At 39.8% G+C, this 27,456-nt stretch overlaps 1 protein-coding gene across 1 annotated transcript in view; it reads left to right on the top strand.

Annotated features, from left to right (window-relative positions):
- The window catches only part of TRHDE (thyrotropin releasing hormone degrading enzyme), a 619,915-nt gene that overhangs the window by 333,821 nt on the left and 258,638 nt on the right, over window positions 1-27,456 (top strand). The window contains exon 4 of the mRNA XM_083182555.1: window positions 24,019-24,173. Coding sequence (XP_083038681.1) covers window positions 24,019-24,173 — 155 coding nt within the window. The remainder of the gene's footprint in view (window positions 1-24,018; window positions 24,174-27,456) is intronic.

Consider the following 27,456-nt stretch of genomic DNA (forward strand, 5'->3'; position numbering starts at 1 on the left):
AAGCCCTGTCGACATTTAGAGGTCGACCTAATGTTTGTCGGCTTTCATAGTGTCGACCCTATGACCAATACCCAAATAAATGCTTATTTGATTTGTACTTCATAATAATGGTATCTCCCTCTTTACTTGGGCACAGTAAAGTATGTTTAAAAGGATTTTCCCCGGTGGCTGCAGGAAGACGGTTTTAAGTATCTCAGGGCTACTTCAGTTGTACACACCAGGGGCCTTATTCTAGTTCACTCTTTCTGACAAAATTCTTCTTAGATGGACAAAACCATGTGCACTTCAGGGGGGCAGATGGAAAATGTGCAGAGAGAATTAGATTTGGGTGAGTTATATTTTTTCTGTGCAGGGTAAATACTGGCTGTTTTATTTTTACACTGCAATATAGATCTCACTTTTGAAGTAAAACCCCACCCAAATCTAATTCTCTCAGCACAAGTTACATCTGCCCCCCTGCAGTGCACATGGTTTTGTCCATCTAAGAAGGATTTTGTCAGAAAGAGTGAACTAGAATAAGGCCCATAGCTCCATTAGGCCACATTTATTGGCTATAAGCAACAATCCTAATGGGATCACTCACAAGCCTCTACAGTTTCCACAGTAAAGTCTTTTTTTAACTTTGTAAAACTGTTATTTCTGAAAATGCTCCCAATGTAGACTTTTTTATTATCAAATTACATAAATAGGTCCTTTTAGAACGCGTTTCGCCGCACACTGGGCGGCTTTCTCAACTAAGTACTTGGTTGAGAAAGCCGCCCAGTGTGCGGCGAAACGCGTTCTAAAAGGACCTCTGGAAGGACGCTCCCTGCACCAGACCACCCGCCAGATGCTGAGCCTGAAAACTACATCTCCTCCAGCCGCAGATTCCACCTTTATCCACGGACGCTGTGGCAGAGCGCTGTGTGAGATCTCCAAACGGGGAAGGCTGTATGAGGAGGCGGCTCTTGCTGGGCTACTGAAGCCAGCTGAATTTCTGCACACTTCCAGACAGCCAAGCAGGGAAAGGAGAGAGCGAGCGCTGCGGCGCATATACTTCCACTGAGTGACAATCTGAACTGCCAGCAACATCTATTGGTAAGAGTTCACATGGAGACAGGACGGACACTGTTTCTTACAGCTTAAAAACAGAAGTCCTTGCTCCTAATCTGACTTTATACATCGATTATGCCAAGCGCTACATTGTAAAACTAATAGTGTGCACACTAGCCATCTGTATTTCCATTTTGGTCTCAGTACAAAAAGTGGACACTGTCAGCCCTAATTAAAGGAGTTGAACCCGATCTACCTGCATACAATTATTATGCTTGACCCCAAAAGGGTATAAAGAAAAGATTCACATACGCAGAAAATTCAGGAAATCATTCTATATTTGAAGTAAACGGATGTGTTTTTATTATTGTATATTTGTGTGTTATTTGTAAATTTGTGTGTTTTAATAAATTGTTATTCATCCTGGTACCCAAGAGCGCCCCACGTCTTTGTTTGTGTACCTGTAGTTTTTTAGAGGCAGGCAATCCTCTTACGTGGTGGCTGCAGGGTAGCAGGTTACAACTTTGTAATCTCTAGCCCCTAAGGCAATTTTCTCTCGCCAAGTAGGGACACATTGTTTGGCTGTTGATATTTGGATTGCATTCGCTTTGATTGGATTGTTCAGGTGATTCATGGCTAACGGAAAGAAGTTTCTTGCGGATATGGGCGTTTTGATGGGGATGGACCTGAACCGTCTTCCGGATGGTAGGATCTCGAACAGGTTGTGACAGGGATGCAGCTTGTCCTTCGCGATCTTCTCAGCGCGTTTCCTTACCCTGGATGAGAACAGGTCCCTTATCGGGGGGAGGTCGGACCCTATGATCCTTTCTGCAGTCTTCACTACCCTCTGCAGTTTTTGTTTGTCGTTCTCGCTTGCGCCACCGTACCAGATTGTGATTGAGTAACATAAGACAGACTCCACAATGGCAGTGTAGAATACGCACAGCAGCTCCTGTGGGATGAGTTGCCTCAGGAAAAACAGGCGCTGTTGGGCCTTTTTGATGTTTGTGGTTATGTTTAATCCCCATCTTAGGTCGCTGGACATGGTTGTCCCTTGTTATCATTTCCTATAGATACTCTTAGTAGCAATAAAAAAAAGTTGCACATCAATGCAATAATAAACATACAAGGAACAAAGGCTCCAAATAGCCGGCATGATTCCTAAGATCCCTTTCCTGGCAGTTTGTGCAGACATGCCTGCACCAGTATGCTTTTTGTGTTCTGTAGGTTTTAGCTGTTCTTAGTTATTGCTGTATGTTTTATAAACTTGTTCTAATGCCTCTGTACAATGGGCCGGATTCAGACCTGTTCGCTAGGCTGCATGTAATTGCCCTCCCGAACACCTGCCTCCAGCTGCGCAAATCCCCTTAGTACCATGTGAGGAGATTTGTACAGTAACACATCCCCTCACATGTGGTCGCAAAGAGGTGAGCGACCATCAAATGATTTTTCCATCCTTCAGTCTCAAAAGTCATTACTTACTTTTCAGATGGTCGTTGATCTGCGAATTCGGGACGGGGGCTGATGTCAAGTGAAGTCAGCCTGCAGCCCCAGGCAGGTATCACCACGCTTGCATCCGTAGGTGAATTCCCAGCATTTTTATGGAGACGCCCCCTGCTGCTGTCTGCTGCTTGCTCCCTTCCCTCCCCTTACTGAGCAAACAGCTTGGCGAATGTGAAACTCTTAAACCGTTCGCTCCTGGGGTTTGCACATATTCATGCATGCACAAACCCCAAACATTGGGACTGGAGCTGAATTTGGCCCATACTGAATGGGTCTGAATCGGCCCCAATTTACCATGAATTTTACCATGTATTTTATGTATGTTAAGTAACTACAAGTACTGCAGAAGGAAAGCTCTATATTATTATTATTATTATTATTATTATTATTATTATTATTGTCTTTTTCTTTTCTTAATATGCAATAAAATATTGTATAATACTAGATAATTTAAATATGTTGGTATATTATTATCCTTCTCTTTCTAATACATAGAAGAGGTTTATAGAATATTATATTCATTGGTCTGTGAGACTAATACTGAAATTCAATAAATAATTGAACACCAAATCCAGCCTTTGAAATGACATTGAATCAAAACATAATTAACCCATTTTACTGAATTTCTAGGATATAGCAAGTCAATTAACCTGGCAATAATGAAGAATATATTTTCATTGCTACAAGCTAAATTATTTATTGCCTCAACCTGATTTTTTTTCCCACTTAAAAACTGTGCCCGAATTCGACAGGCTATACAGTTTGATTAAATATTTTAACTGTGTAACTATATTTATTGGCTAAATGTATATGAGAAATGTTAGTCATGTAATGTGTACATGTGTCATGAAGCAAATTTAGTGCAGGCCATTAAGTGACCATTTTGTGGCTTGCTGCTGTTACATGGATTTATGATCGAAGAAGTCAAGACAAGTATTTAAATGCCCTGAATGATATTGATTTGAAGAGAATTCATACATAATTCAAAAGTATGCAGTGAGATTAAGATGTTTCATGAATTAGGAACTCCTTGTCTAAATCAACACTTGCAAATGTTTTAGCACAAGAACTTTACTACTGTAAGTAAGGCTTTTTTTACACCAATTTAGCTGCAGAAAACACTGTAGCGGAGAACAGTGAAAGATTAAAAAAAAAACATAAATGTGATTATACATGTTGTAGTAGTTTAATAAACAATCTAAAAATGAGGAATGATTAGCTATAAATTGAAGCTCAACAGCCTTGATGGATTGATAAATAAACACTGGAAATGGTGGTTTAATTCTGAACCCTATCAATAAGCAACTGAACCTCGACATTAATATTTATAGTAACAGAACGAAAAGTACAGGGTTCCCCTCATGGGCATTATCAGAGTGGAGGAGTCCCTTGTGCAGCCTCATTCCACTGGGCCCCCTCCTCTTTGTCAGCGGTCACACAGCGCTATAGATTCTGAGCCCTAGAGGTCTCCGATTTTAATATGCATGCGCAGATCTCTGGAGGGGTAAGTATAAAATAAATGAGTGTAGTGTCTGTATCTCCATTATAAATATACCACTAATCCCTCTGAAATATTAATTGCTAGCATGAGGTATTCCCAGCCAAAACTAATGCAGGGTTGCCCGAAATTGGGTCCCCCTCCCGGTCCCTTGGAAAGGGGGTCAAGCCTCCTGGAATGTGGCCAATCTTGCACGCCCCACCCCTCAGCAGGGGATCCGTGGGAGCAAATGATGTGAACCACATCTTTGTAGCACTGCCCCCCCCCCCCCCCGCTGTGCAATGCCTGAAATACCGGCATTGCATGACAATGGGGCGTGGCCACAAGGGCATGATTGTGTTGACCACGCCCCCACTCTGGATTATCCACTAGCAGCCCTGCTCCTGTCCCACCCCTTTCCTGCCCTATCAGTGGCCCCGTCCTTTGCCTCACTGAAGTGGCTGCCCTCTTTTTGTGCTGAAGGTATCACACCATTGCGTTTTCTCTTTCTCTCTTTTTAAATGAGGACCTGGGATTCACCTGGAGTGATTGAAATTCCTACTTGGAGTCCTTTTCTATGCTCAAACAAGATTGTATGTCTGCTATTGACTAGTAGACCACAACCCAGGGTACGGTTACACACATATATTTTATATTGAGAAATATTGTTTGAAACTTATCACACCATTGGCTGCTCCCCTTTTCTTGTTTTTAAAGTGACCTATGGAACAAAACTGAAAAGGAGAACAAACCAAGCCTACTGTGTTCATTGTGGAAGTGCTTGGCGATCTGTCAGTATATTCTTTTGTACCCTGCAGCAAAGAGTCTGTCACTGCCATAGAATTAAATGGGTACACTCTGATTTATATTGGATTAACATTGCACAGACGAATCAATACATGCCCATTCACTTATATGGAAATGCCCAGCTCCATTATTTTGTTATGGAGAGATAGGTTACTGTTCTGTCTAAAAAATGGCTAGGCACACACCTTGCATATATGTTTCAAGAATGTTGTTTTCGTAGGTATATTGTTATACTGTGCCTATCAACTAAAGACTTATGTGCAAATTGGATGGTAATATAGGGCAGTACGGATGGTGTAATGGTTAGCATTACTGCCTCACAGCACTGGATTAATTCCCACCATGGCCCTAACTGTGCTGAGTTTGTATATTCCACCTGTACTTGCATGGGTTTCCTTTGTGTACTCCAGTTTCCTCCCACATTCCCAAAAAAATACTGGTAGATTATTTGGCTCCTAACAAAAATTTACCTTAGAATGAATTAGAATGAATGTGTGTGTGTACATGTGGTATGGAATATAGATTGCAAGCTGCACTGGGGCAGGGACTGATGTGAATGTCAAATATTATCTGTAAAGCGCTGCGGAATATGTGTGCACTACATAAGAAACTGATAATAAATAAATATTATACTGTAAGTGATACAACTTAAATATTTTAGTACGGAACAAGCAGGTTGACTAGTTTGATTAGTCTACTTTGCTGTATAAAAGAGACACCATGTGCCTAAGTCAATCACTGTGCTACTAAAAACTTTTTTGAAATGTAGAAAAGTGATTATGACGCTTTTAAATTTGAGTAAATTACCAAATATCCTAATTTATAATTTCTCATTCAATAATTGCAACTTTCTGATTTTTAGGGTTCTAAATACTGTAAAACAGATACAGATTCTATAACCACAAATAATATATACTGTATGTATCAGGGGCCATAAAGATTACAAAAACTAAGGAGCTCAGCATGAATGTAAATGAAGGGCTGATACAGCATTCAGACAGTCTGGGCAGGGGAAAGCCCCATAGAGAAAGCTTGAGTAGTGCAAAGTACATTAAAGAGTTCAGTACTCTACAGCAGGCATTCCCAACCACGGTCCTCAAGGCACACCAACAGTGCAGGTTTTAGTGATATCCAGGCTTCAGCACAGATGGTTTAATCAGAATCACTAAGGTACTAATTAAGTCACCTGTGCTGAAGCCTGGATATCACTAAAACCTGCACTGTTAGTGTGCCTTGAGGACCGTGGTTGGGAATGCCTGCTCTACAGTATGCTGTTGATCCTGCGTATTGAGATGCATGGAAAGTTATTTATGAAAATATGATTTTTTTGTGTGTGCAAAGTTATATTAAATAATCAAATAAGAATCAAATCTGGGTCTCCAAGCATGGAGAGCGGCACACTTATCCTAGCCAATGGTAAAGATTGATCCCCTTCTATCAGTTATGCTTACTGTATGCTGCATTGGCTACAGAAACTGCAGTATGCTATGTTTATGAAATAGTTTGCCTTGGGGACCCGGAAGCTCCACCTGACCACTGTACATTACACAACCCATTTGTCATAGTTTGTATTGTACTGTACACAAGCATCTCATATGCAAGCGCAGCTAATTCTCGGTAAATGGCGAAGTTCCATCTGCACTGTCTATCAATCCGTTGCTTGATTAGTGGAGCATTATCCACCCAGCGGTGGAGATATGTATTGCATGCATATTGTATGGCGTGGCTCAACGCACCTCAGTGCATCTAAGCATGCTATAAAAGTGGCATGCCAAAACCATTGCCTAGGAGCAATGGATGAGCGTGGCTTCATCTGTACTGAATTAAAGCTGACATGTACTCATGGGAGCCTTACCAATATGTTATGCTAAGCAGTAGTCTTGTTTATTATTTCTTAATTAAACCCCAGATGTAACCTGGTGACTTTACAGATTAACTTTGTATGTTAAACAGATTTCCATCAAAAGGCTGTATGAGAGTTAATAGTGACCATTGTCTTACAAAATGAAGATATCAATAAAACATGCTGTGACACCTAGAAGCTGAGAGAAATTACATAGTAAGATTTTAAAAATTAATACAAATGAAGACACCTGCCTTCAATTACTTAGACCGAGCAGTTCTTAAACTCTTAATTATTAATAGTCCTTGTCAAACCATTATATTACATATTGAATGCTCTCTGTACAGTATGCTCTGTTTTCTTTTTTATTTCTTAAGTAACAAATTAAAACAATTCTTACAGACGACGAAACACATTTGTTTGTAAAATTATTTTGTAAAGTTATGTAAAATATGTTCTACCTCTAAATACACAAAAAGCAATAGAGTAAGTGCTGGAAACTTTTACATAAACTATTTTTGCTTATTTGTTTTTTTATATGCCTTATGCTCCATTGGATTTTAATATGTATATAATATAATACTATGGAAATTAAAAGACGTCTCTTAGCATGTACAGTAATTCACAATAAAGATCTGTTTATTGATTTTTTTTTATCAGAAGCGACAAAAGAAGCATACAGTATATATCTCATTAGAAAGAAGTCAGAGTAATGGTGTGTACACACTGGGGCGATATGCCGTGCTATGCGAGTCCTGATGCGATCAGATCGCATCGGGACTCGCATCACATGGCATGCATGGAGGGGCACAATTTACACTATATAGTGCATATCTGCACAATATATAGTCTTGCCTGACCTCTCTATTTGGCTGCCGATTTGCGCTCACACGGGAGCGCACATCGGCAGCGCATCGGCTCACAAGCCCTAAAAAAGCATGCGATCTGCATGCGATATGGCTTCTGATGTTCACTATATCGGCAACATCGGAAGCCATATCTTACCGTGTGTACAAACCATAAGTCATGGATATAGAAAATGACAATTGAATAAAATACAGTAATACAAATCACAATCATAGGCGTGCGCAAGGGGGGTGCCGGGGGTGCACAGGCACCTCCTAATCATAGCTGAGGGCTGGGTCTTTCCAACGAGCCCAGCCCCGTGTCTCTAGCCCCCTGGGAACCGGAGATACTGCCAGGCAAAGCTGGAACGTTTTCCCTATAGGATAACATGGGACCCGCTAATTCCGACCCCCACCCAGTTCAATGGCTGCCAGTTCCCCCTTCGGCATCACTGAAGCTCGAGGTTGATTTCAGTCGAACCCAAATCGCTGGGCCTTCAATCTGATACCAGGCGGATCCATATGGATTATTTGATTATTGAGGTTAAACCGTGTTTTTTTTTTTTTTTTGTATGTGTGTGTGTGTGTATACTATGTGTGCGGGCGGGCATTTGCCCCTGGGCACTTGGGGTACAAGTGTCCCGTGCCCGCCACAGCCTCCTTCCCTTTTGAGCGGCTGACCAGATGCTGCCTGCCGCTGACAGGTAAAGTAGCTCCAGTGTGCGGCGTGCAGCATCCGGCCAGCGGCTCAAAAGGGAAGGAGGCTGCGGCTCCGGTGGGCATCTTAAGAGTGCACAGCGCTACCCGGAAGTGCGGATTCACGGGAGCGCTGGTGTGCAATGCGCACCCCCAGCAATGAGCATGAAACTCCCCTTGTCAACGAGCATTTAACCACCCCCTTCCCAGGGAGCATGTGACTCCTGGCAAAGAACATTTCACATCCCCCCCCCCCCCATGGCATAATCTGTAATGGCCATCACAGTCTGAGGCGTAACGTGTAATGGGCATCATGGTGTGAGGCGTAACATGTAATGGGAATTACACGTACAACGTGTAATGGGCATTATGGAATGTGGTATACTATGTAATGGCTGTGTGATGTGTAATATGCATGTAAGTATGTGTTAATTTTTGGCGCGCGCCTTCGACGTGCACAGTCCCTATTGTCCCTGTTTTAATAATATTTTTTTAAGCCCTAACATAATGTGTAATGGGCATTACGGTGTGTGGCATGTGTGATGGGCATTATTGTGCGTGACATTATGTCTAGTGTGTTTCATTATGTGTAATAATAGGAGATGATGAACACGCCCAGTAGATAGTGATGGACACGCCCCCTCCAATGGTGCACCCCCTAATAAAACGGGCTGCGCACGCCTATGATCACAATAATGGTAAACAAGTTACACAATAAAATTTCATTTTTTTAAAAGCAACTTACAGTGAGGGGACTTCTAATAAATACATTCTGCATTCATTAAACAGACAGACACACAAACTTAAAACTAAGAGTAATTATAGTAAAAGAGAAAAAGGATTGAGGAAGAGGGAGGCAAAAGAGAAGGGAGCTGGTGGGGGGGAGGGGGCATTCTGGTTTATTAACTTGGTCATAAAAGGTGAACTATAACGACAACAACAATGCACCATAATAACTGAGCTATATAATGGTTCATAATAAAAAGCATTCATTATGATCAAACAACTGTAAAACACATTTCTGGGATTTTAAATGCAAATATTAATTATAAAGTCTCCATTTTTTAAACAAATGGGGAGCATCCATCTTTCAGGGATAGTAGATTATCTCTCGAAAACATTTTCATCAGTAGCACTTTAGGGCCTTGATGGCTAACCTTGACACTCCAGCTGTTGCTATACTACACATTCCAGCATACTCTGCATTAGATTTAGCATGGCCAAATAGCAAAACTGAAGCAGAGCATGCTGGGATGTGTATTTCCACAGCTGGAGTGTCAATGTTAGCCATCAAGGCTTTAGGGGATAATCTGGAAGTCCAAATGGTTAGTATTACTTTCTTAGCAATGGTAAATCAAATAGTGATGAAGGGAATCACATTTTTATGAGCCATTAACAAATGCCAGTTAAGAAAATCTGTGCTTAAAATGGACAGAGGATCAATATTAAATGTATTTATTACTAGTTATGTACAGTATATAGCGCACACACATTCTGCAGCTGTTTACAAAAAATAATTGGCCATTCACATCAGCTTCTACCCCAGTGGAACTTACAATCTATATTACATACCACATGTACATCCTCATACATTCACACTACTGTTAATTTTGTCAAGAACCAATTAACCTGCAAATTTTTGGATTGTGTGAGGATACACCTGCAAGCACAGTGAGAATATACAAACTCAACGTAGTTGGATTGAAAAAATTAACCCAGAGTACCTGGAGCAAATTCACTACACATAATTAAGGCCATGATGGGAATGAAACTCAATACCTCAGTGCTGTCTGTGCACACAAGTTGAAGATGGATCAAAAAGATAGAATATATACAAGGAGTGTTTTCCAAGACATAATTATCTCACAGAATCATCATCTACTGTACCTTATGCCTATGTTGGCCTTTGGGAGATATAAGCTCTATTCTATGTATGGAAATGGACTCTTCTAATGTAGCACAGAGTAGAAATTTTAATTGGCGTCCCAAAACATAGAGAATTTTCACAGTAGGAAACATATCAGGAGAATCTAAATTCCTTTGAGAATTGTGGTGGACCATAACTTCAACAGCTAAGGGATACCAATATAAATATATAATTTGATTGGATACTAACGAGAGAAGAGACTATAATGCTAACAGAGGATCATCCTTTGATGAGATAGAGACAGTAATTGACTAAAACGATGTGAGTGCAAATACATATAAAAAAGTTTGGAAGGAACAGATGTGTCTTTTTACATCCTTGCTATTATATGTATACATTGCAGCAATGTCACGGCATAGTGATGAGCAGGCATTTGAGGCTCTCGTTATGCCACTGAAGTGAACAGGAGCTTGCATGCAAATGCACCCACTTCCCATTCCCTTGCAGTGATGTGATCAAGCGCAGAATGCTGTGCTATGTTCACGTCACAGTCACACATCAGTAAGCTTCTATAAGCAGCAGCAGCAATGTAGCTGGATATATCTGTAGTCTGAAAGTTTCTTGAGGTTGTTGGAAAGAAATGAGGACAAACATATTTCCCAGCTAGAATAGCCTTTTCTTTCCAATGATAGTTCCACAGCAGGTTGGAAAGAGCTATTACCACAAAACGGAATGTATCTGGAGGAGGTTGAATCCTTTTGGATTTTTTTTTTATTGATCTGGAGCTTATATGGGTAAGTGTCCATAAACATAAAATTAGACAACAAAGGGTTTGGAAGCGATGTTTGGGGAGTATGAAGAAGAGCCTCTAAATGGATTCAACTAGTAGGGAGCAACTAGTTCTTCATTCAACTATAAATCAGAGTAAATGGACCAAGAAAGCAGCACATCTGAAACATACAGAATTAAACATGGCATAAGTGATAGCTTGTATATCTGTGATGCTAAACCACCTTTATAGGGTTGAAGATGAAGCTTAGGCATAGATTAAAGCTATTTTTCCCAGCCATATATATTTATCAAGTTGTAAAAGGGAAGATCTACACGAATAGTGTCGACCCCAGGAGCTCTTGTAAATTAGTTGCCTAATCAATAAGAGCAGCTGCTTAGGAGGGGAGGGCCAGTCCCCTCAAAAAAGGGAAACAAGAAACACAGAAAAAAGCAGTTCTCCACACACTGGCCCTTATTCTGATCGGTGCGGATATTCCCGCATTCTTACGGAGCGGTCCGCACGCCACGGCGTTTTGCCGCGTGCGGCCATCGTCCGTAGAAACGCCCACGTGTCCTCCGCATTCGGACGGACTCACTCTTTAAGAACAGGGCGTGTTTACGGACGACATACAAACCATGCGTGTGCGGGAGAAACACTCCGATTCTGCACGGTATTACAGAGTATTACAGAGTATGCTCGGAAATACCGCATCCGAACGGGAGCCAAGCGGTGCTACCGCCCGTAAGCGGAGTATTTACGCCAAACAACCCACTATTATGTCAATTCTGCAATACATCACATGACCCACTTATTCAATTACCTATCCTCATAAAAAACAGCTTATTTGGAATTGGAATCAATTAGATGCCAATATATCCTTACAAGCATGCCTAACACATGCATTGCACACATTAACCCTTACAGCAATTGAAGCAGCAATGGTTTCAATTAAAGCACTGACAAGCGTCCTATTAGTGAGTAATGAGTAAAGGAGTAGATTCTATTGGGTTCAGGTGTTAATGGTTGTAGTCATTAGGCGTACGTTCGCCTACCGCATGAACGAGTGGTGTCCGCAAAGCAATAGTACACTTGTGGACACCGCACATTTCTGCCCTTTTTGATCGCGTGCATTCGGAGTGGTTTCCGAATGTACGCCCCCCAACATAAGTGTACTCCCCCGTGTCCGCCCATGTTTCCGCCCCGTTTTGCCCACTTTGAAACTACGCCCATGTGTCATTCCGCATGACGCCCATAATACGCCCCTATTTCCCGAATGATAGCGGTGAACAGTTCTGGACGGGATTTGGCCGAACTGGTACCGAGTCAAGGCGTGGCACATGCGCGTTGCGTTCTCCACGCATGCGCAGACGCCGTAAAGACGCGATCCGAAAGTATGCGGTAAAGTCCGCGTCAATCAGAATAAGGGCCACTGTATTGTTCCCATCCACCTTGCGGGAACAATACAGTGTGTGGACAGTGCAGGATCATGGTTCCTCCAACCCCAACCAGGGGACCTCCGTACACACGTGAGATCTGGTCAACCAGTTGTTTTTAAAACAACATTTTTTTTTTTCCATATGTATTTTTTGTCAAAATATTGTGCAATTTTTTTCTCTTTTTTTTATGTGCTTTTTACTGTGTATACACATGTGTTTTTTATATGCATGATAACCTATGCAATATCTATATGGTTGAGAATAAATAATTCTAATTTAGAAATTGATTCACTCATTTTTAATTTGAGCGCTGCTTTTTTCTGTGTTTCATATATATTTATCAAAAAGACAAATAAAATATGCAAAATATGTGTTGGAAAGTCAGATAACATCTAAATCACGCATGAACATTTTAGAAATAAGGACAGCTGATCAACTCAGCAAAGACGGGTAGATTACACCAGTCATCTGATAATTTAGCAATTTTAGACAATAAGGTTGATAAATTTACTTTGTTGAGATCAGCTGAAATTAGTGGATTAAGTGCTCCTAAATACTTTAGAGGAAAATGCAAAACCTTTAACTCACTTTTAGGAAATTAGGGTGGAGAGAAAGATTGTAACCAACAAGAGGGAGAATCTCTTACTGCAGCTACACCTGGGGGTGCAAGTTGAAATGACGACACTGGCAGCTGACCCCACCCAAACACAGCTATAGTTCAATAGCTCTTTTGTGCACCATCTGCTTGCTGACAGCCAAGTAATAATTGAATTCCCTACAGTATATTGTTCATTGAAAGTATCTGCAAAATATTAAAAAAGTACACACACATATATATATATATATATATATATATATATATATATATATAGATTACAGTAACTAGTAAGCCAGCTTGAAGCCAAGGCTTCGAAAGTTAGTCTGCTACCTTCTGTGTTTGTGCATGTGTGAGAGAGAGAGATGGGTAGTTTCACTCACTGGTAACAGATGGCAGTGTTTCGGAGACAAACGCACACTAGACCTATACATATAGATGATTATCTGTAATGCTAGTAATAGCAGAATGAATATACAGTTATACTTTGATATTTTTCTACTTATGCCATGAATTGAAGTATCTCTTAGCTATGGTAACCAATAAAATCCACATCTGTACCAAAAGCAATTTGAAAAGTACACTAAAAGAATTCTAAAATAGTGGAGCTGAATAAGTTGAGGCTTGAACATAATGAAGAACAATGGGCCTTATTCAGTTTCATTCATTCGGATACGCGTTCGCACGTATCAGATCGAACGAACCTTGCACCCACACGGTGAGTGGAGACACGTCTATTAGGCCACTGCATCAGTTCGGATGAACTAACACATAAAAGGGAGTGGCATGGTAATGCACGTATGCCACCGTGTTCGGACGGAACTCAGAAAGTTTGCATGATCTTCCTGCATGCAGACACCTGCTGGTGTTAAACACGGCCAGCAGGATTCCGCACATAACTCATGCTCAAACCCATTAAACAATAACCCAAAGTGTACTGTATGTTGTTTATTGCATACAAAATCAAATCAAATTTTATTTGTCACATACAAAAATCATACATAGTACAATATGTAGTGAAATGCTTATTATACAACTGTCCTACATTACGATAAGTATATTGGCTGAGGAGGAGTGTAGAGAGAATGTGTTGGGTAGGTCTAGAAAGAAAGAAAGAAAGTCCCGGTACTAGGAGGTCTGTTTGACGGTTCTAATGGTCTGTGGGAAGAAGCTCCTTCTCATTCGCTCTGTATTTGCCTTCAATGAGCGGAAGCGTTTCCCTGACCGCAACAGAGAGAATAGTCCATTGTTGGGATGGCTGAGGTCCTTCATTATCTTCCTGGCTTTTGTCCAACATCCCTTGCTTTTTGGTGCTGTTACCAAACCAGGCCGTGATATTTCCTGTCAGGATACTTTCAATGGTGCAGGAATAGAAAATCTTTAGTACTCTTAAAGGATAGACTAAAGTCCTTCAGTCGTCTAAGATGATAAAGATGCTGCTGGGCCTTCTTTGCCAGGGAGTTAACATGACAGGACCAAGTCGGGACCTGCATGATGTAGACACCTAGTCTACTCTCTCCTAGGTACCTGAACGACTAACTAATTGGCTTCCCCAATTGCAAAACAAATTAACCTTTACTACATGTCTATTTATAGTGTTTTTAATGTGCCACTTTCCTAAGTAGCTGTGTTTATGTGTCACACAAATTTCTCTATTTATACTGTACTTTACCCCACTCGATAGGAAGACACGCAGAGTACTGTAAATGGTTAAACTTGCAAAGTATGCTTACTGTGGTTGTTGGCATGTAGGTAGATAATTGATAACTGAGAGAAACCTATATGCTGCTGGGGCGTGAATTGCGTGCAGATGAATGTTTTTTCACCATTGTGCATGTTGATTGCACAGGCGAATGTGGGCCCGATCATGTGGTTGGTGATTGGCTGGTCAACGAAGCTTGAGACTTGCTTTTTTCTTAAAAGTGTTTTTTATGTGATAAGCTCTGACCTTTCGTAAACTTGTGTGAGGTTTATGCCCAGCACTTCACAGTCACCACCCACATGCACGCCCCGGTTAACGCCCAGTTTTGCCCACTTTTGATGCCGCGCCCTGTGATATACCCACATTACACCCACTGTGTCCGACCGTGCACGGCTTAGTTTTATTTGCGCGCTGTGTTTTGTCCGTGCACGGTGGTGGGCGGCCGCACATGTGCATTGCGACTGGTATGCATGCACAGTGGGCTGAAAAATGTGATCCACCCGAATCTTATCTGTCCGACTCAATCAGAATAAGGGCCAATGTAATATTAGACAAGTGTGTATCAGGCAGTGTACAATATTTTAACAAAAGACATTAAAATATTTTGATTGCAATACAGGACATGTAGACTAGTATCCAAAAGAGAGACAGTTTTTGTGGTACAGTATAAAGATTATTGCTCATTGGGTCACGAAGGAAGTACTTACAAATATCTTACATCAATTACAACTTTGAAACAAGAATAATATAACATTTTGATACAAAAATAGACTTGCTTTTATACAGTGATATCGTACGCTGCATTTTTAGACCCGCTTTTATTTTATTTTTCTATCCTGATGACATTTTCCTTCTTCCATAAGTAATTCTCTTGGGTTATTTAAAATTCTCAATGGTTACAGTGCATGCTGTCTATACCAAAAGCTATGTGAAATCAATCCATTGTTTATGTATTTTAATGTGAGGTACTGCATTAAGGAAAAATAAAAATACATCAATAACCTCTTTTGTGTAATTAATTTGTCTTCTGAATATGTAACAAAAGATCCCCTTGAAACAAATGAGTGCGGGGCTTGGTTGCCTTTGAAGATAGATATAACTTCTTTAACATTATTATGTGCTCCAGTATATCATGGAGCATGTATTGAATTAAAAATGTTGAATACCATGTACAAAGAATAGTCTACATGAATGATATTTATAAGTCAGTACTTCATGTTAAACTGTATTGCTCTGTCTATTTACAACACCGTAGAGAAACGGCATATCATATATGACTTGTCATAATTAATGTATTGTGTCTTTGCTCTGTTGAATATGATGTGGAAACTGTAATTTAAAATATTATGCTACTTTTTAAATGTCTAATTTTAATAAGTTCAAATGTGTATGTAGGTTAAGCCTTTCAGTTTTCATAGAAAAAAATGTGTATCATGCAGTAACATTTATGACTAGTGTATTTAAGTTTTATGGATTACTGTAGATTATTGCTGAGACAATATACAGTGGCTCAAAATATGAAGCAGTTCAAAGGAGTCCTCTGTTTAAATTCTCTTGGTGACTTTGGAGCTTTCACGAAATGAAAAAAATGATGGAAGAAGAAAAGCATAACTCTCAAGTGTGTTCCATTTGAAGGGATAGTAAGTCTTTAGCATCTAAATCCCTCTGTCCAGCTTTTCTTCTCAAAAGTTTCTAATATAAGTCTATTACATAAGCAGATCTCTAGAAGTACAGTAGACTTTAGTCCCTTCAAAATATAGCTGCATGACTCCAACTTTATAGAATGTATAACTGTATTTCATTTAGAGTTGTGTCTCTTTTACGAGTAGATCACAAGTAAAGTATATATGTTTACTCTACTAAATGGTACTCACTAAACATTAGGAACATTTACACAAAGTGAAATTGAAACAGAGGTTTTGTGCGCTAAAGCAGCTGGTAAAGTAATACACTAGTATGGTGTCCCCACACCACATGCAAAGACAAAGAGTAGTGTATAAATACACAACCAGTGTGTATTCTTATGCCTGCGCTTAATAACAGAAAATAGTAACATGACCCTTGGATAGGGGATGCGTCTCCTCTTCTCCGCCTCTCCCAAGGGGGTCAGATATATGACAATTTCCGACGCGTTTCGACCCGCACCCGGGTCTTTTTCACACTATTGCTTTCTTGAAAAAGACCCAAGTGCGGGTCGAAATGCTTCAGAACTTGTCATATATATATATATATATATATATATATATATATATATATATATATATATATATATATATATATATATATATATATACCTGACCTCCATGGGAGAGATATTTACCGGGACTTGGGAGATGAGCTATGCAGCAAGGAAGTCCGGACCTTCTCAGTCTTAAGCGCATATGAGAACTTTATACAAAAGTTCTCCACCAGTTACCGGTAAAGTCCGGTAATTTCTCCTCCATCGTGGACTTATATATATAGACTTTATTATAGTTTTTTTTACCAATATTCGATGCGATTGTAATACCTCTGTGTCTGAGTTGTTACACTATTTTGTCCCTCTTTTTCATTCACACCCTGCACCTATGAGTGAGGGCGTTTTAGGGGAAAGGACCTAAGAGGATAAATCTCATTTGAATGTTCAAAGTTTTTGGAGAAGAGGAGACGTTTATCCCCTACCAGGGATGTATAGTATCTCCCCTTCCAATTAAATGTGGTGAAGGGTTTACCTTGACATCTGATGCACTTATCTACCAGTGAGAATCTTAATATCCACATAAATGCTTTAAACCACTGTGTGAGGTGGAGAAGAGGAGACACATCCCCTATTCAAAGGATGTGTTACTAATTTTTGTTATTAAACGCTGGCATAAGAATACACACTGGTTGTGTGTTTATACAGTACTCTTTTGTTTGTCTTTGCATTAGGAATATTTATGTTTTTTTAAATGTACATCTATATATAGGTCAGATCATTTTACAATCTGTCAGAGATCTCTGGATTATGTTTGAATGTTGTGAGCATTATATAACAAATTTGCCTTAGTGGATCAATCCACAGACAGACTGGAGGAACTAGTATTTTAAATTGTCAACACCGACAAACTGTTTAAGTAAAGAGTGGATACATATTTTATACAAGGGTAATTGAGTGAAAGCTGATGAGCAAAACATTGTTGTAATACAGGTATATCTAAACATTTCAAGTATATAGATCAGTCATGTGCAGAAGAAAGTAACTGAATTCTGAATGTCTTGGTTATGATGTATTTGACTGAAGCAACTGTTTTGTTAATCAGTTTCTTCTTCTTGTGCATTTTGGGAATGGCCAGGGACATACAGTAACATCCTGCAATGAATCATCAGACAGATCACAGCAGCACTGATCATTAAGGGCTATATGTACTAAGCCTTGCATATTGATGAGGTGGAGAGTGTTAAATTATCAACCAACCAGCTCCTAACAATCATTTTTCAGATACAGTCTGTAACATGACAGGAGCTAAATGACTGCTACCTTATGCACCGGGCTACAGATAGCAGGACACCCGGTCTCATTCAGCAGGACCCACTGTGCTGCAAGGAGCCTGCACATAGGCTCCTATGTGGCTGTCCACACATTAGTGGCCATGCGTCAGCCGCAGGGTCCTACCGCAGCTTTGCCGCACTGTGTTTTCCCTTAATTTCAGTTGGAAGTGGAACAGGATCCAGCCACACCACTAGGATGGCCAATCTCAGGATTAGCATTGGCAGGATCCCAGGATTTGTGGCCAAAATCCGTGGGATTTAAATCCTGGGATTGGATGCTTCAGTCCTGTGATTTTGGGATTAAGTGGTGTTCATTGCTGCCAGACAGTGCATGCGGCTCCTCTCTGCATGACATCAGAGGTACGCAGCACAGCCCAACGTCAATCTGCCCCTTCAGTCACGTCCATCCTCCCCTTCAGCCGCATCTGTCCGCCCGCTTGCCATTTTAAGCATGGAGGACATGCCGGGCGGTCCAGAGGCTGTTTGTGTAACTGAGCATGCTAAGAGGTATCTTTGTGAAGGGTTGCTGGTCTCCTGAAACTGAGAAGGCCTCCCTGATGAGCTGCTGAGCTGCCAACTGGAGGAGGGAGAGCTGAGGGACCACCACTACAGAGGCATGCCACCACTGAATTTACTACAGGGCAGTGGACAGAGGAGGACTGGAGCCCTGCTGCACGTGTGAAAAATATTCTGTAACTAAATTTTGGGATCCCAGGAATCCCGAGATTTACATTTTTTTCAATCCTGGAATTGATCAAATGTCCTGGGGTTTGTCATCTACACACAACTATGTGTCACCCCACCTTCCACATTGCAGCCATTTGGGTCCCACTGATCAGGCCCGCTTGGCCGCTGTGTGTGGCCCGGCCCTAACACTTTGCACTTTATAATGTTTCAAGGTTTAGTACAATTGGACCTAAAGCAGATGTATCTGCTGAGCTTGTCGCAGGCTAATCTACAGTATTTGTGTATCTGTGTGTAAGTGCTGCATATGAGGGTGGCCATGTGTCATAATGGGCCAGATGCACTAAGCTTCAAAAAAGGATAAAGTAGAGAGTGATAAACAACCAGTCTATCAGCTCCCAACTGTCATTTTTCAAACACAGCCTGTGACCTGGCAGTGAGTAGCTAATTGGCTGCTGCATTATCACTTATCTCCTCTTTTTTTTATTTTGGAGCTCGGTGCATCTGGCCTAATGTAAGGAGGAGAATGGAATAAGTGGAAAGCCACATACTGACAGGTAGTGGAAGGACTAGTCAAGTTCATGCTCCCAACTTGTTCCTGTTATTTCTCTTTATACAGTATGTCCCACTTTGTAAGCTGCTGAATATGAAAAAATAACCTGTAGCTCTGAATAGTCACAGCAGCAAATAGCATTTAAGAAGACGGATATGATGATACTGTTCAAGGCAGTTAGTTGCCTTCTCATGCAAGTACAGTATCACGTAAAGGGCAGAATTCGTGTGGCACTGTCTGAGAAACTACACTAATTTACAGCTAATAATAGATTCATAGGATCTTGCCTTGTTAATGTACAGTAGGTACTGTAGATTGTCATGTGACGTGTATAATTTTATGAAATAATATTCATCCACACAACTTGTTTGTAGAACGATTCCGGGTTTTAGTGATGCCCAACTCCAGAGAAAACAGAAAGTACATCTTTCTTGGATAGCTTGCATTTGATTTCAGTACTCACATTGTACCTACACTTTATTATTTCAAAAAATCTATGTATTGCTTCAGCAATAAAATGTTTTTGGTATCAAGTTTGAATAGAATAAACTATGGTATACGTACTGTTCATTCTAGCACCCACTATCTTTGAAAACCTATGAAGTTCCTCTTCCCTGTCTGGGGTGTCGCTTTTTGCTGTGGTGTTTCTAGCACAGGTCTGGTAGGCATATCAGTGCTGATATACAGACCACACTGTGCTAGAAGCACTACAGCAGACAGCGACACCTCAGGTAGGGAAGAGGAACTGTGTGGGTTTTCAAAGATAGTGGGTGCTAGAATGAACACTAGTACACATATATGTTAATGGTGAAATGGAGAACTTGTTGAATGAAATAGAAATAAAATACTCTTATTATCAAAGGTTTTCAGTGCTATTAATTTTCTCACCTTTATGGCAACTGTACTTAGACCTTAGTCAAACTGACATATCAAAATATTTATAAAGCTTCCATAGCAATAAGACAGGGCTGGGCAATTGCGGCCCTCCAGATGTTGATGAACTACACATACCAGCATGCCTTGCTTCCGTTTCAGCTTGGCCACATAGCAAAATGAATGCAAAGCATCCTGGGATGTGTAGTTCATCAACATCTGGAGGGCCGCAATTGCCCAGCCCTGCAATAAGAGATCTGAGACTCCCCCCCCCCCCCCCCCACAGACAAGTAGCTACACCAATAAAGACTGAAGCAGCAGCATGGCAGCTGATAATTCATGTTTATGTAGGTCTATATAGGTTTATGTAGGTCAGCGTTACTGATATATATGCTAAACATAACCTTACTTATGATAATAAACCACTTATGAACATTATACACTATTAAACTATTAAAGATAAAGAACTAATTACTAATGCACTAACAGTATGGTACAGTTTTTCTATCAGGAGGAATGAACCATCAAACTCTAATATGTATCAAAATGGGTGTAAATCTCTTTCATTCATTGAAAATGAAAGCGCAAATACTGTACATCACATTAGCATGCAACAGCGCATATTGACGTTAAGTACTAATCCTATTAAATGAGATCACTAAGTTTTTTCTTATAGATGGGTTAGACATTTTGCATAAATTAGAATAAGTATGTTTAATCAGTATTCCTCTACATCATATCATTTTAATATCTAATGCAGAAAGAATCTTGAAAATGCACTAAACTTTTAAGTGTTCACCTTTCCAATAAAATTTTAATAAATGCATGAAGGCATTCCTAAAAATCTAAGAATTTATTATACTATATGTCTTTACTGTCCATAGTGCTGAAATCAAATTGCCAGCAATAAGTAGTGTGAGTACATAGTATTTATATTCACTATTTATAAAATAGGCAACTAAATTATTGCTTTATTATGAGAAGGAATTTTATACTATTAATATATGTTTTAGTTAGTTAACAACTCCTTCCCACTTTTGATCAGGAAACAAATATCGTCTTCCTCACACTTACAACACATATATTTTAGTTTTGTAGGTTATACTTTATTTATGCATTGTTTATTTGTATACTGGTTATATTGTTATGCTGCTGTGGTTTTACATATTGGCACATAAAAAGCATGGTTTATTAAAGTAGAAGGATTAGTATTATTTATTTAAAAACTACCAACGGAATATGCTAATGATAGAGATATTTAGAATAGAAATGGCAGAGACAACTTCAGCTTTAAAGATAGGCTAAGTTAGAAACTGGCAGAACAGGCTGATAATTGTAGTATTCTTAAAATAGAGAGTTGCAAATAAAAATATAGCTAATTTATAAATGAGAAATTATATACAAAGCTAAGGAGCAGGCAAACACCCCAATAGTATAAATACAGTATTCACAAAACATGTTAGTACAGAAATTGGTTAAAGCTGTGTATGTGCAGTTAATTTTCATCCAATGTAGTTTAGCCAATAACTTAGCAATATCCACCTCTCTCCTATACATGTACAATGTCAGGCTTTTATGTTACTCTGAGCATTTCTTTGTGACTGGCTTCCAGTTAGGAAGGAGACCATGTTTTTATCTTGAAGATTGTCTGAGAATACTTGGAACCAGTAACTATAAATTGAGTGCCCCCCCCCCCCCCTGCTGGAGATTTTGACAGCCCCCTACCCCCCATAAAATAAATGACCCTCACTAAATGGCTGCCCCTAACAGCAGATTGTTTTTGAGGATGCTAGAGGAGTCTGACGCCTCCTCTAGCATCCTCTAAAAGTGTCTGCTGTAAGGGGGAGGACATTTTGTTTTGGCTATTTTTCATTAACAGGAGCCTGCCAGTAGGAGAGCCGGGACCACAGCCAAGTAGATATGCAGGTCCTGGGCCCTGGCAGAAATGCAGCGTATAGATAGCACAGCAGACCCCCGGCGCCCACACTTACTCAGTGCCTCCCCGTGACTGTGGGGTCAATGTGGCTATTGTTATTCCATTGCTTAGAACAGTGTTACAGCAGTACCTTAAGCATGATTAACACAGAGGAACAAGAACAATCCATTGCAACTTGTTTTTATGATTATTCAGCCTTATATACAGAGATCATTAGTATTTTACAAATAATTTAATGTAATAAAATCTGCATATTTACAAATCTACAAATCTATATTTTTACAGTACATTTTTTTTCTGGAGCAGTATGCCTAATGTATAATAAAATTATATATATAGGACAGATGGTGGGTGTATGAGCGCAGGAGTGTCGAAGTATCGGAAAGTCCAGTAAATCACCTGCACCTGAGCAGGGATAGTAATTGCACACAAAGTCTTAGATGAGACTGCAGCTTCCTTGTCCCATATGGTGAATCCCGGGTCCAAGGGATTATGTGAATCTGGGTAGAACAGGAGAGAAATGGGAAGGAGCACTTCCTAGTGTATTAAAAGAGTATTTATTGCACATAAAAGGAGATAAAAACTCCAAGGTACATAACAGTAATGCCCGTACCTAAGGAAACAACACTGTGGACTGGTTACCACACGGCTTGATAATATTACATCAGGCAAAACAGCTCACTCGTATGGGCGACCTCCGTGTCCTGGGGAACTCCGAAACGACAAACGCTGGCTTGCGTTGCAGAAGCGGGGGAGTCCAGTGGCAGGGGCGACCGTCGGGAGAGCACAGCTGGTGGAGCGAGGTAGGCCACGCCCTGACGCGTTTCATCACTGGGACTTCGTCAGAGACGCCCTCTGACGAAGTCCCAGTGACGAAACGCGTCAGGGCGTGGCCTACCTCGCTCCACCAGCTGTGCTCTCCCGACGGTCGCCCCTGCCACTGGACTCCCCCGCTTCTGCAACGCAAGCCAGCGTTTGTCGTTTCGGAGTTCCCCAGGACACGGAGGTCGCCCATACGAGTGAGCTGTTTTGCCTGATGTATTATTATCAAGCCGTGTGGTAACCAGTCCACAGTGTTGTTTCCTTAGGTACGGGCATTACTGTTATGTACCTTGGAGTTTTTATCTCCTTTTATGTGCAATAAATACTCTTTTAATACACTAGGAAGCGCTCCTTCCCATTTCTCTCCTGTTATACCCATATATATATATATATATATATATATATATATATACATTTATATATCTATTTATCTAGTGTTGGTCATGGGGTCGATGCTAATTAGGTTGACAGTCAACCAAGAAAAGAAATGCACAAAGTTGACACTGGAAAAATGTAGACACGAGGAAAAAGTCAGCACTGAAAAGGCTGATTTATCCATGGATGTGTGCTGCTTCCCCTTGCATGGCTCGCTTTGCTTGTCGTGCTTCGGGCCGAGTGCCTCACTGCACTACCACACTTTACCATTGCCAATTGTAGTCCAAATAGATGGTAAAGATAAAAAAATGTGTCTACTATTATCATGTCAACCTTTTGCTTGTGTTAAACTTTTTTTATCTCTCTTTCTACACAAACACACACACACACACACACACACACACTATACTAGTATCCTCAAACTCTACTTGGCATTCTAATAATTAATCAAAAACAGTAATGATATCCTTTTTACTTTACTTTCTAACATTGTAAAATTAATGTGTTTTCAGATAAATGAACCTATACTGCTTTTCTGTTTTTACATGATCCAAATTGTATAATTATATATATATTGTGTGTATATATTTATAAATACTGTATATATATATATATATATATATATTGATATTTTCAGATTTAAAAAACACTGGATACTATTGGAATCTTTTTTTTTTTCATCTATCTTAGATTTATTAGCTGTACCTAAACATCCTTATGCTGCTATGGAGAACTGGGGATTAAGCGTATTTGTGGAGCAGAAAATTCTTCTTGATCAACGAATATCTTCAATAGCTTACTTACTTGATGTCACTATGGTTATCGTGCATGAAATTTGTCATCAGGTAGGTAAAGTTAAATGATTTATTTATGTAAAAACAACATGTCAATGTTATATATTACTTTTGTGAGAAAGACAATTGTATTTTTTAGGTAAAAACATATAATATATATATATATATATATATATATATATATAACTCCTCTAAAGCGATCCAGTACTCCAGCCAAACACAAACAGCATCAGGGTGCCACGTTCTGTCAATTATACTCCTCCTAGGGATCAATACACCCGCAACTGGCACTCCAAGCCAACCAATAATGGAGACCTCACCGCGGTCTTCAGTCAACGTTTCGGGAACTTTATTGTTATTCCCTTCGTCAGGACAACAATTTTAAAAATGACAACAAACATTTAAATGCACTCACCACCTCCACCGTGACACGCGATCCCCGTGGATTGAGTGGGCATAAAAACCCACTCAAAAAATGTGCATGCACTCACTGATCCCGGAATTAAATCCCACCAATTTCAGGGCAAAATCCCAGAATGCTATCAGTACCAGGATTAGCCACCCTAGTTGTAATGGGCTTCTGTAGACCTTTAAATTGTTAGTGCTTTTTAGGAAATTTCACCACCTTCACATACCATAGTCTGCCGCATCTACAAACTCTCTCCTACTTTGGGTTTCAGTTCACAGTACAACAATCTACGTAGGCATATAATGTGGTAACTGGATGAGGTCTTTAGGTAATGCACAGTAAAACACAGGAAGCACAAATTATTTCATGAATTGATATTAGCATTTGAAGTACAATCAATATAAAATAAAACTTTTTGGGGTTTGCATTATCTAGAGTAAAATAGTTCTGCTTCTCTTAATTGTATCTACAGAAACTGTGTCCACATTGTATGTTAAATAGCCCTGCTAGTCAAGCCATATCTTTTTGTATGAATTTTTTAATTAAATCCATCTGCAATCCAGCTGCAAAGAATGATGCTTATATGATGCACAGGCAGCGTATGCTGATTAAAATGATATGCATCACGACTATATTCTGTACATGACTCTGGATAAGTCGCCATAAGAAATGTCTGATTGTGCATCTTATTAACATATCAATGTAAATAAAACAGTTTCAGAATAAGCTTAGCATCAGATCTGTATTGATTTGCGAATTCGACCATGTGGCTGGAGAGACCAAAGTGATGGCAAAAGGAGGATGAAATCTTGTAGGTCGAATATAGGTTTTATTCATAAACAATGTTCACAATAGTTGAATATGCTTAGTCAATTTTCCTGAAAAAGTCAGACTGTATTATAAAAAGCAGTACATAAGATTTACTGGAACAGACTGAAGAAGAAAGCGACAGACTGTAGCAAAAGAGTCCCAGAATAATCACCAAACTCAATGGACTGGACTGAAGGAATGCAGCCTTGGAATGAAGCAGAAAACATGGGGCTGTATTGCAGACTGAAGCAAGAACAGAACCGGAATATTCACCAAACTCGCTGGACTGGCTGAAGAAATGCTGAGTTTGAATAAAGCATAAAACAGGGGGCTGTAATGGAGACTTAAGAGGAACAGAACTGGAATATTCACCAAACTCACTGGACCGGCTGAAGAAATGCAGACTTGGAATAAAGCTGAAAACAGTGGGCTGAAACGCAGACTGAAAGCAGGAACAGAATATTCACAAAACTTACTGGACTGGCTGAAGAAATGCAAACTTGGAATGTTGCAGTAAACAGCATGCTGTAAATGCATTAATGACCAGGGAAAATACCAGTCTTATTGGGTACACAGGAGCTCAGGACAAGTGATAAGCATTGTACTGGCATCTGTCTGCAGTCAATGTATTAGATTCGAACCACCGGGTTCTCTCTGATTGACTGTAGAACAATTGGCTTCCATAGGCTGACTTTGTGATGATGGTGGCACCTGCAGACACTTTGCAATGAAAAATTAACCTTGTAAAAGAAGACTGCACTGGTGTGCTGCTGAAGACATACCAAACTGAATGGAGGAATCTGGAGACCCCTACCACATGGTACAGATGGATAAGCATTGCGGCCGGTCCGTGACACCTAGTTGAAACACTTTATACACTGCATTTTCTAGCAAATCCAGTAAAACTGATAACATTTCTAAATCTTGGTACAGATAGATAATCCTGGATTGTGGCCGATGTCATGGCCAATGGGAAAATATGTTGGTCTGCCATACCCACTGAATGATATACAGTAGTACGATTGTGGGCTATATCATTAAGTGACCACATGAGCATGAGACATCTTTGAAACTGCTTGTCATGCAGGCAGATCATTAAATGCACAGAAACATGCAGTAGTGTGTACACACTGTTATGTGGATGATATGGAACCAGATTTATCAATTAGTGTACCCAGTTTAAGTAACATTCATGTCAACTTATATATGAAAAATTACACAGTGCCTAACATATTTCAGTGTAGCCTGAACAAAATTTTGCTTATATGCTCATATTTGATGCTTGAAATAAAAAAAATATTAGTCACCTTTTTATGTGCAGATTCGGAATGCCCACCTTTATCATCAGTATATATGCCATTGATTGCCCTTTCTAGTCACACATAACATTGTAACAAAAGCTAAAACATTTATAACTGTTGATATGGACAAAAAAATAGCTCTATATAGATGTAAAATTGCCTATTAAGATGTAAATGTGACTTTATTACCATAGCCCATTTCCTGTGCATTTCAGCCAATGTTTCTCTAACTTTTTTCCAATTATAGTATTTTGTTTGAGATATGGCAGAGCATAAGTCCAGAAAACTGATTTATTGCAGTACCAGAATGTGCTGGCCAAGTTTCATGTACATGTCAAACTTTGTTTTGGCTGAAATCAGCTTGACATTAACCCATCCTGAAAAACTCAAAGAGTAGATTTATGTTGCTCAGTTACACTTTCTATCTAACCTCTATTAATAATTGATAAACATCAGTCTTGTGTATGCACACAATGTTCCACTTTTGACAGCATGAAAGATCTTTATAAACTTTGTAAAAGTAGTTATGTGACATAGTTTAGTCTCGTTCATTTTACAAAGTGCACTTAGCAGTATCTAGTTAGCACAAATGTTATTGAGTAAAGTTTCTAGAGGGACAAAAAGCTTTCTTTTTAGCAGGTAAAAACCATAATCATAGGCTTCCAAACCAGAAAAGAATGATGCACTACTGTGCAATCAGCATGTCGTACACCTTTAGAAAGAATGCTTCAAAAGAACCATTGGAAGTGATTATCACATTTTTAAATATAAAATAGCACCTAGATATTTGTAAATGTAGATGGTAGAATCTGAA

The sequence above is a fragment of the Crinia signifera genome, chromosome 4, assembly GCF_055691185.1.
Source record: "Crinia signifera chromosome 4, ASM5569118v1, whole genome shotgun sequence".
NCBI lineage: Eukaryota > Metazoa > Chordata > Amphibia > Anura > Myobatrachidae > Crinia > Crinia signifera.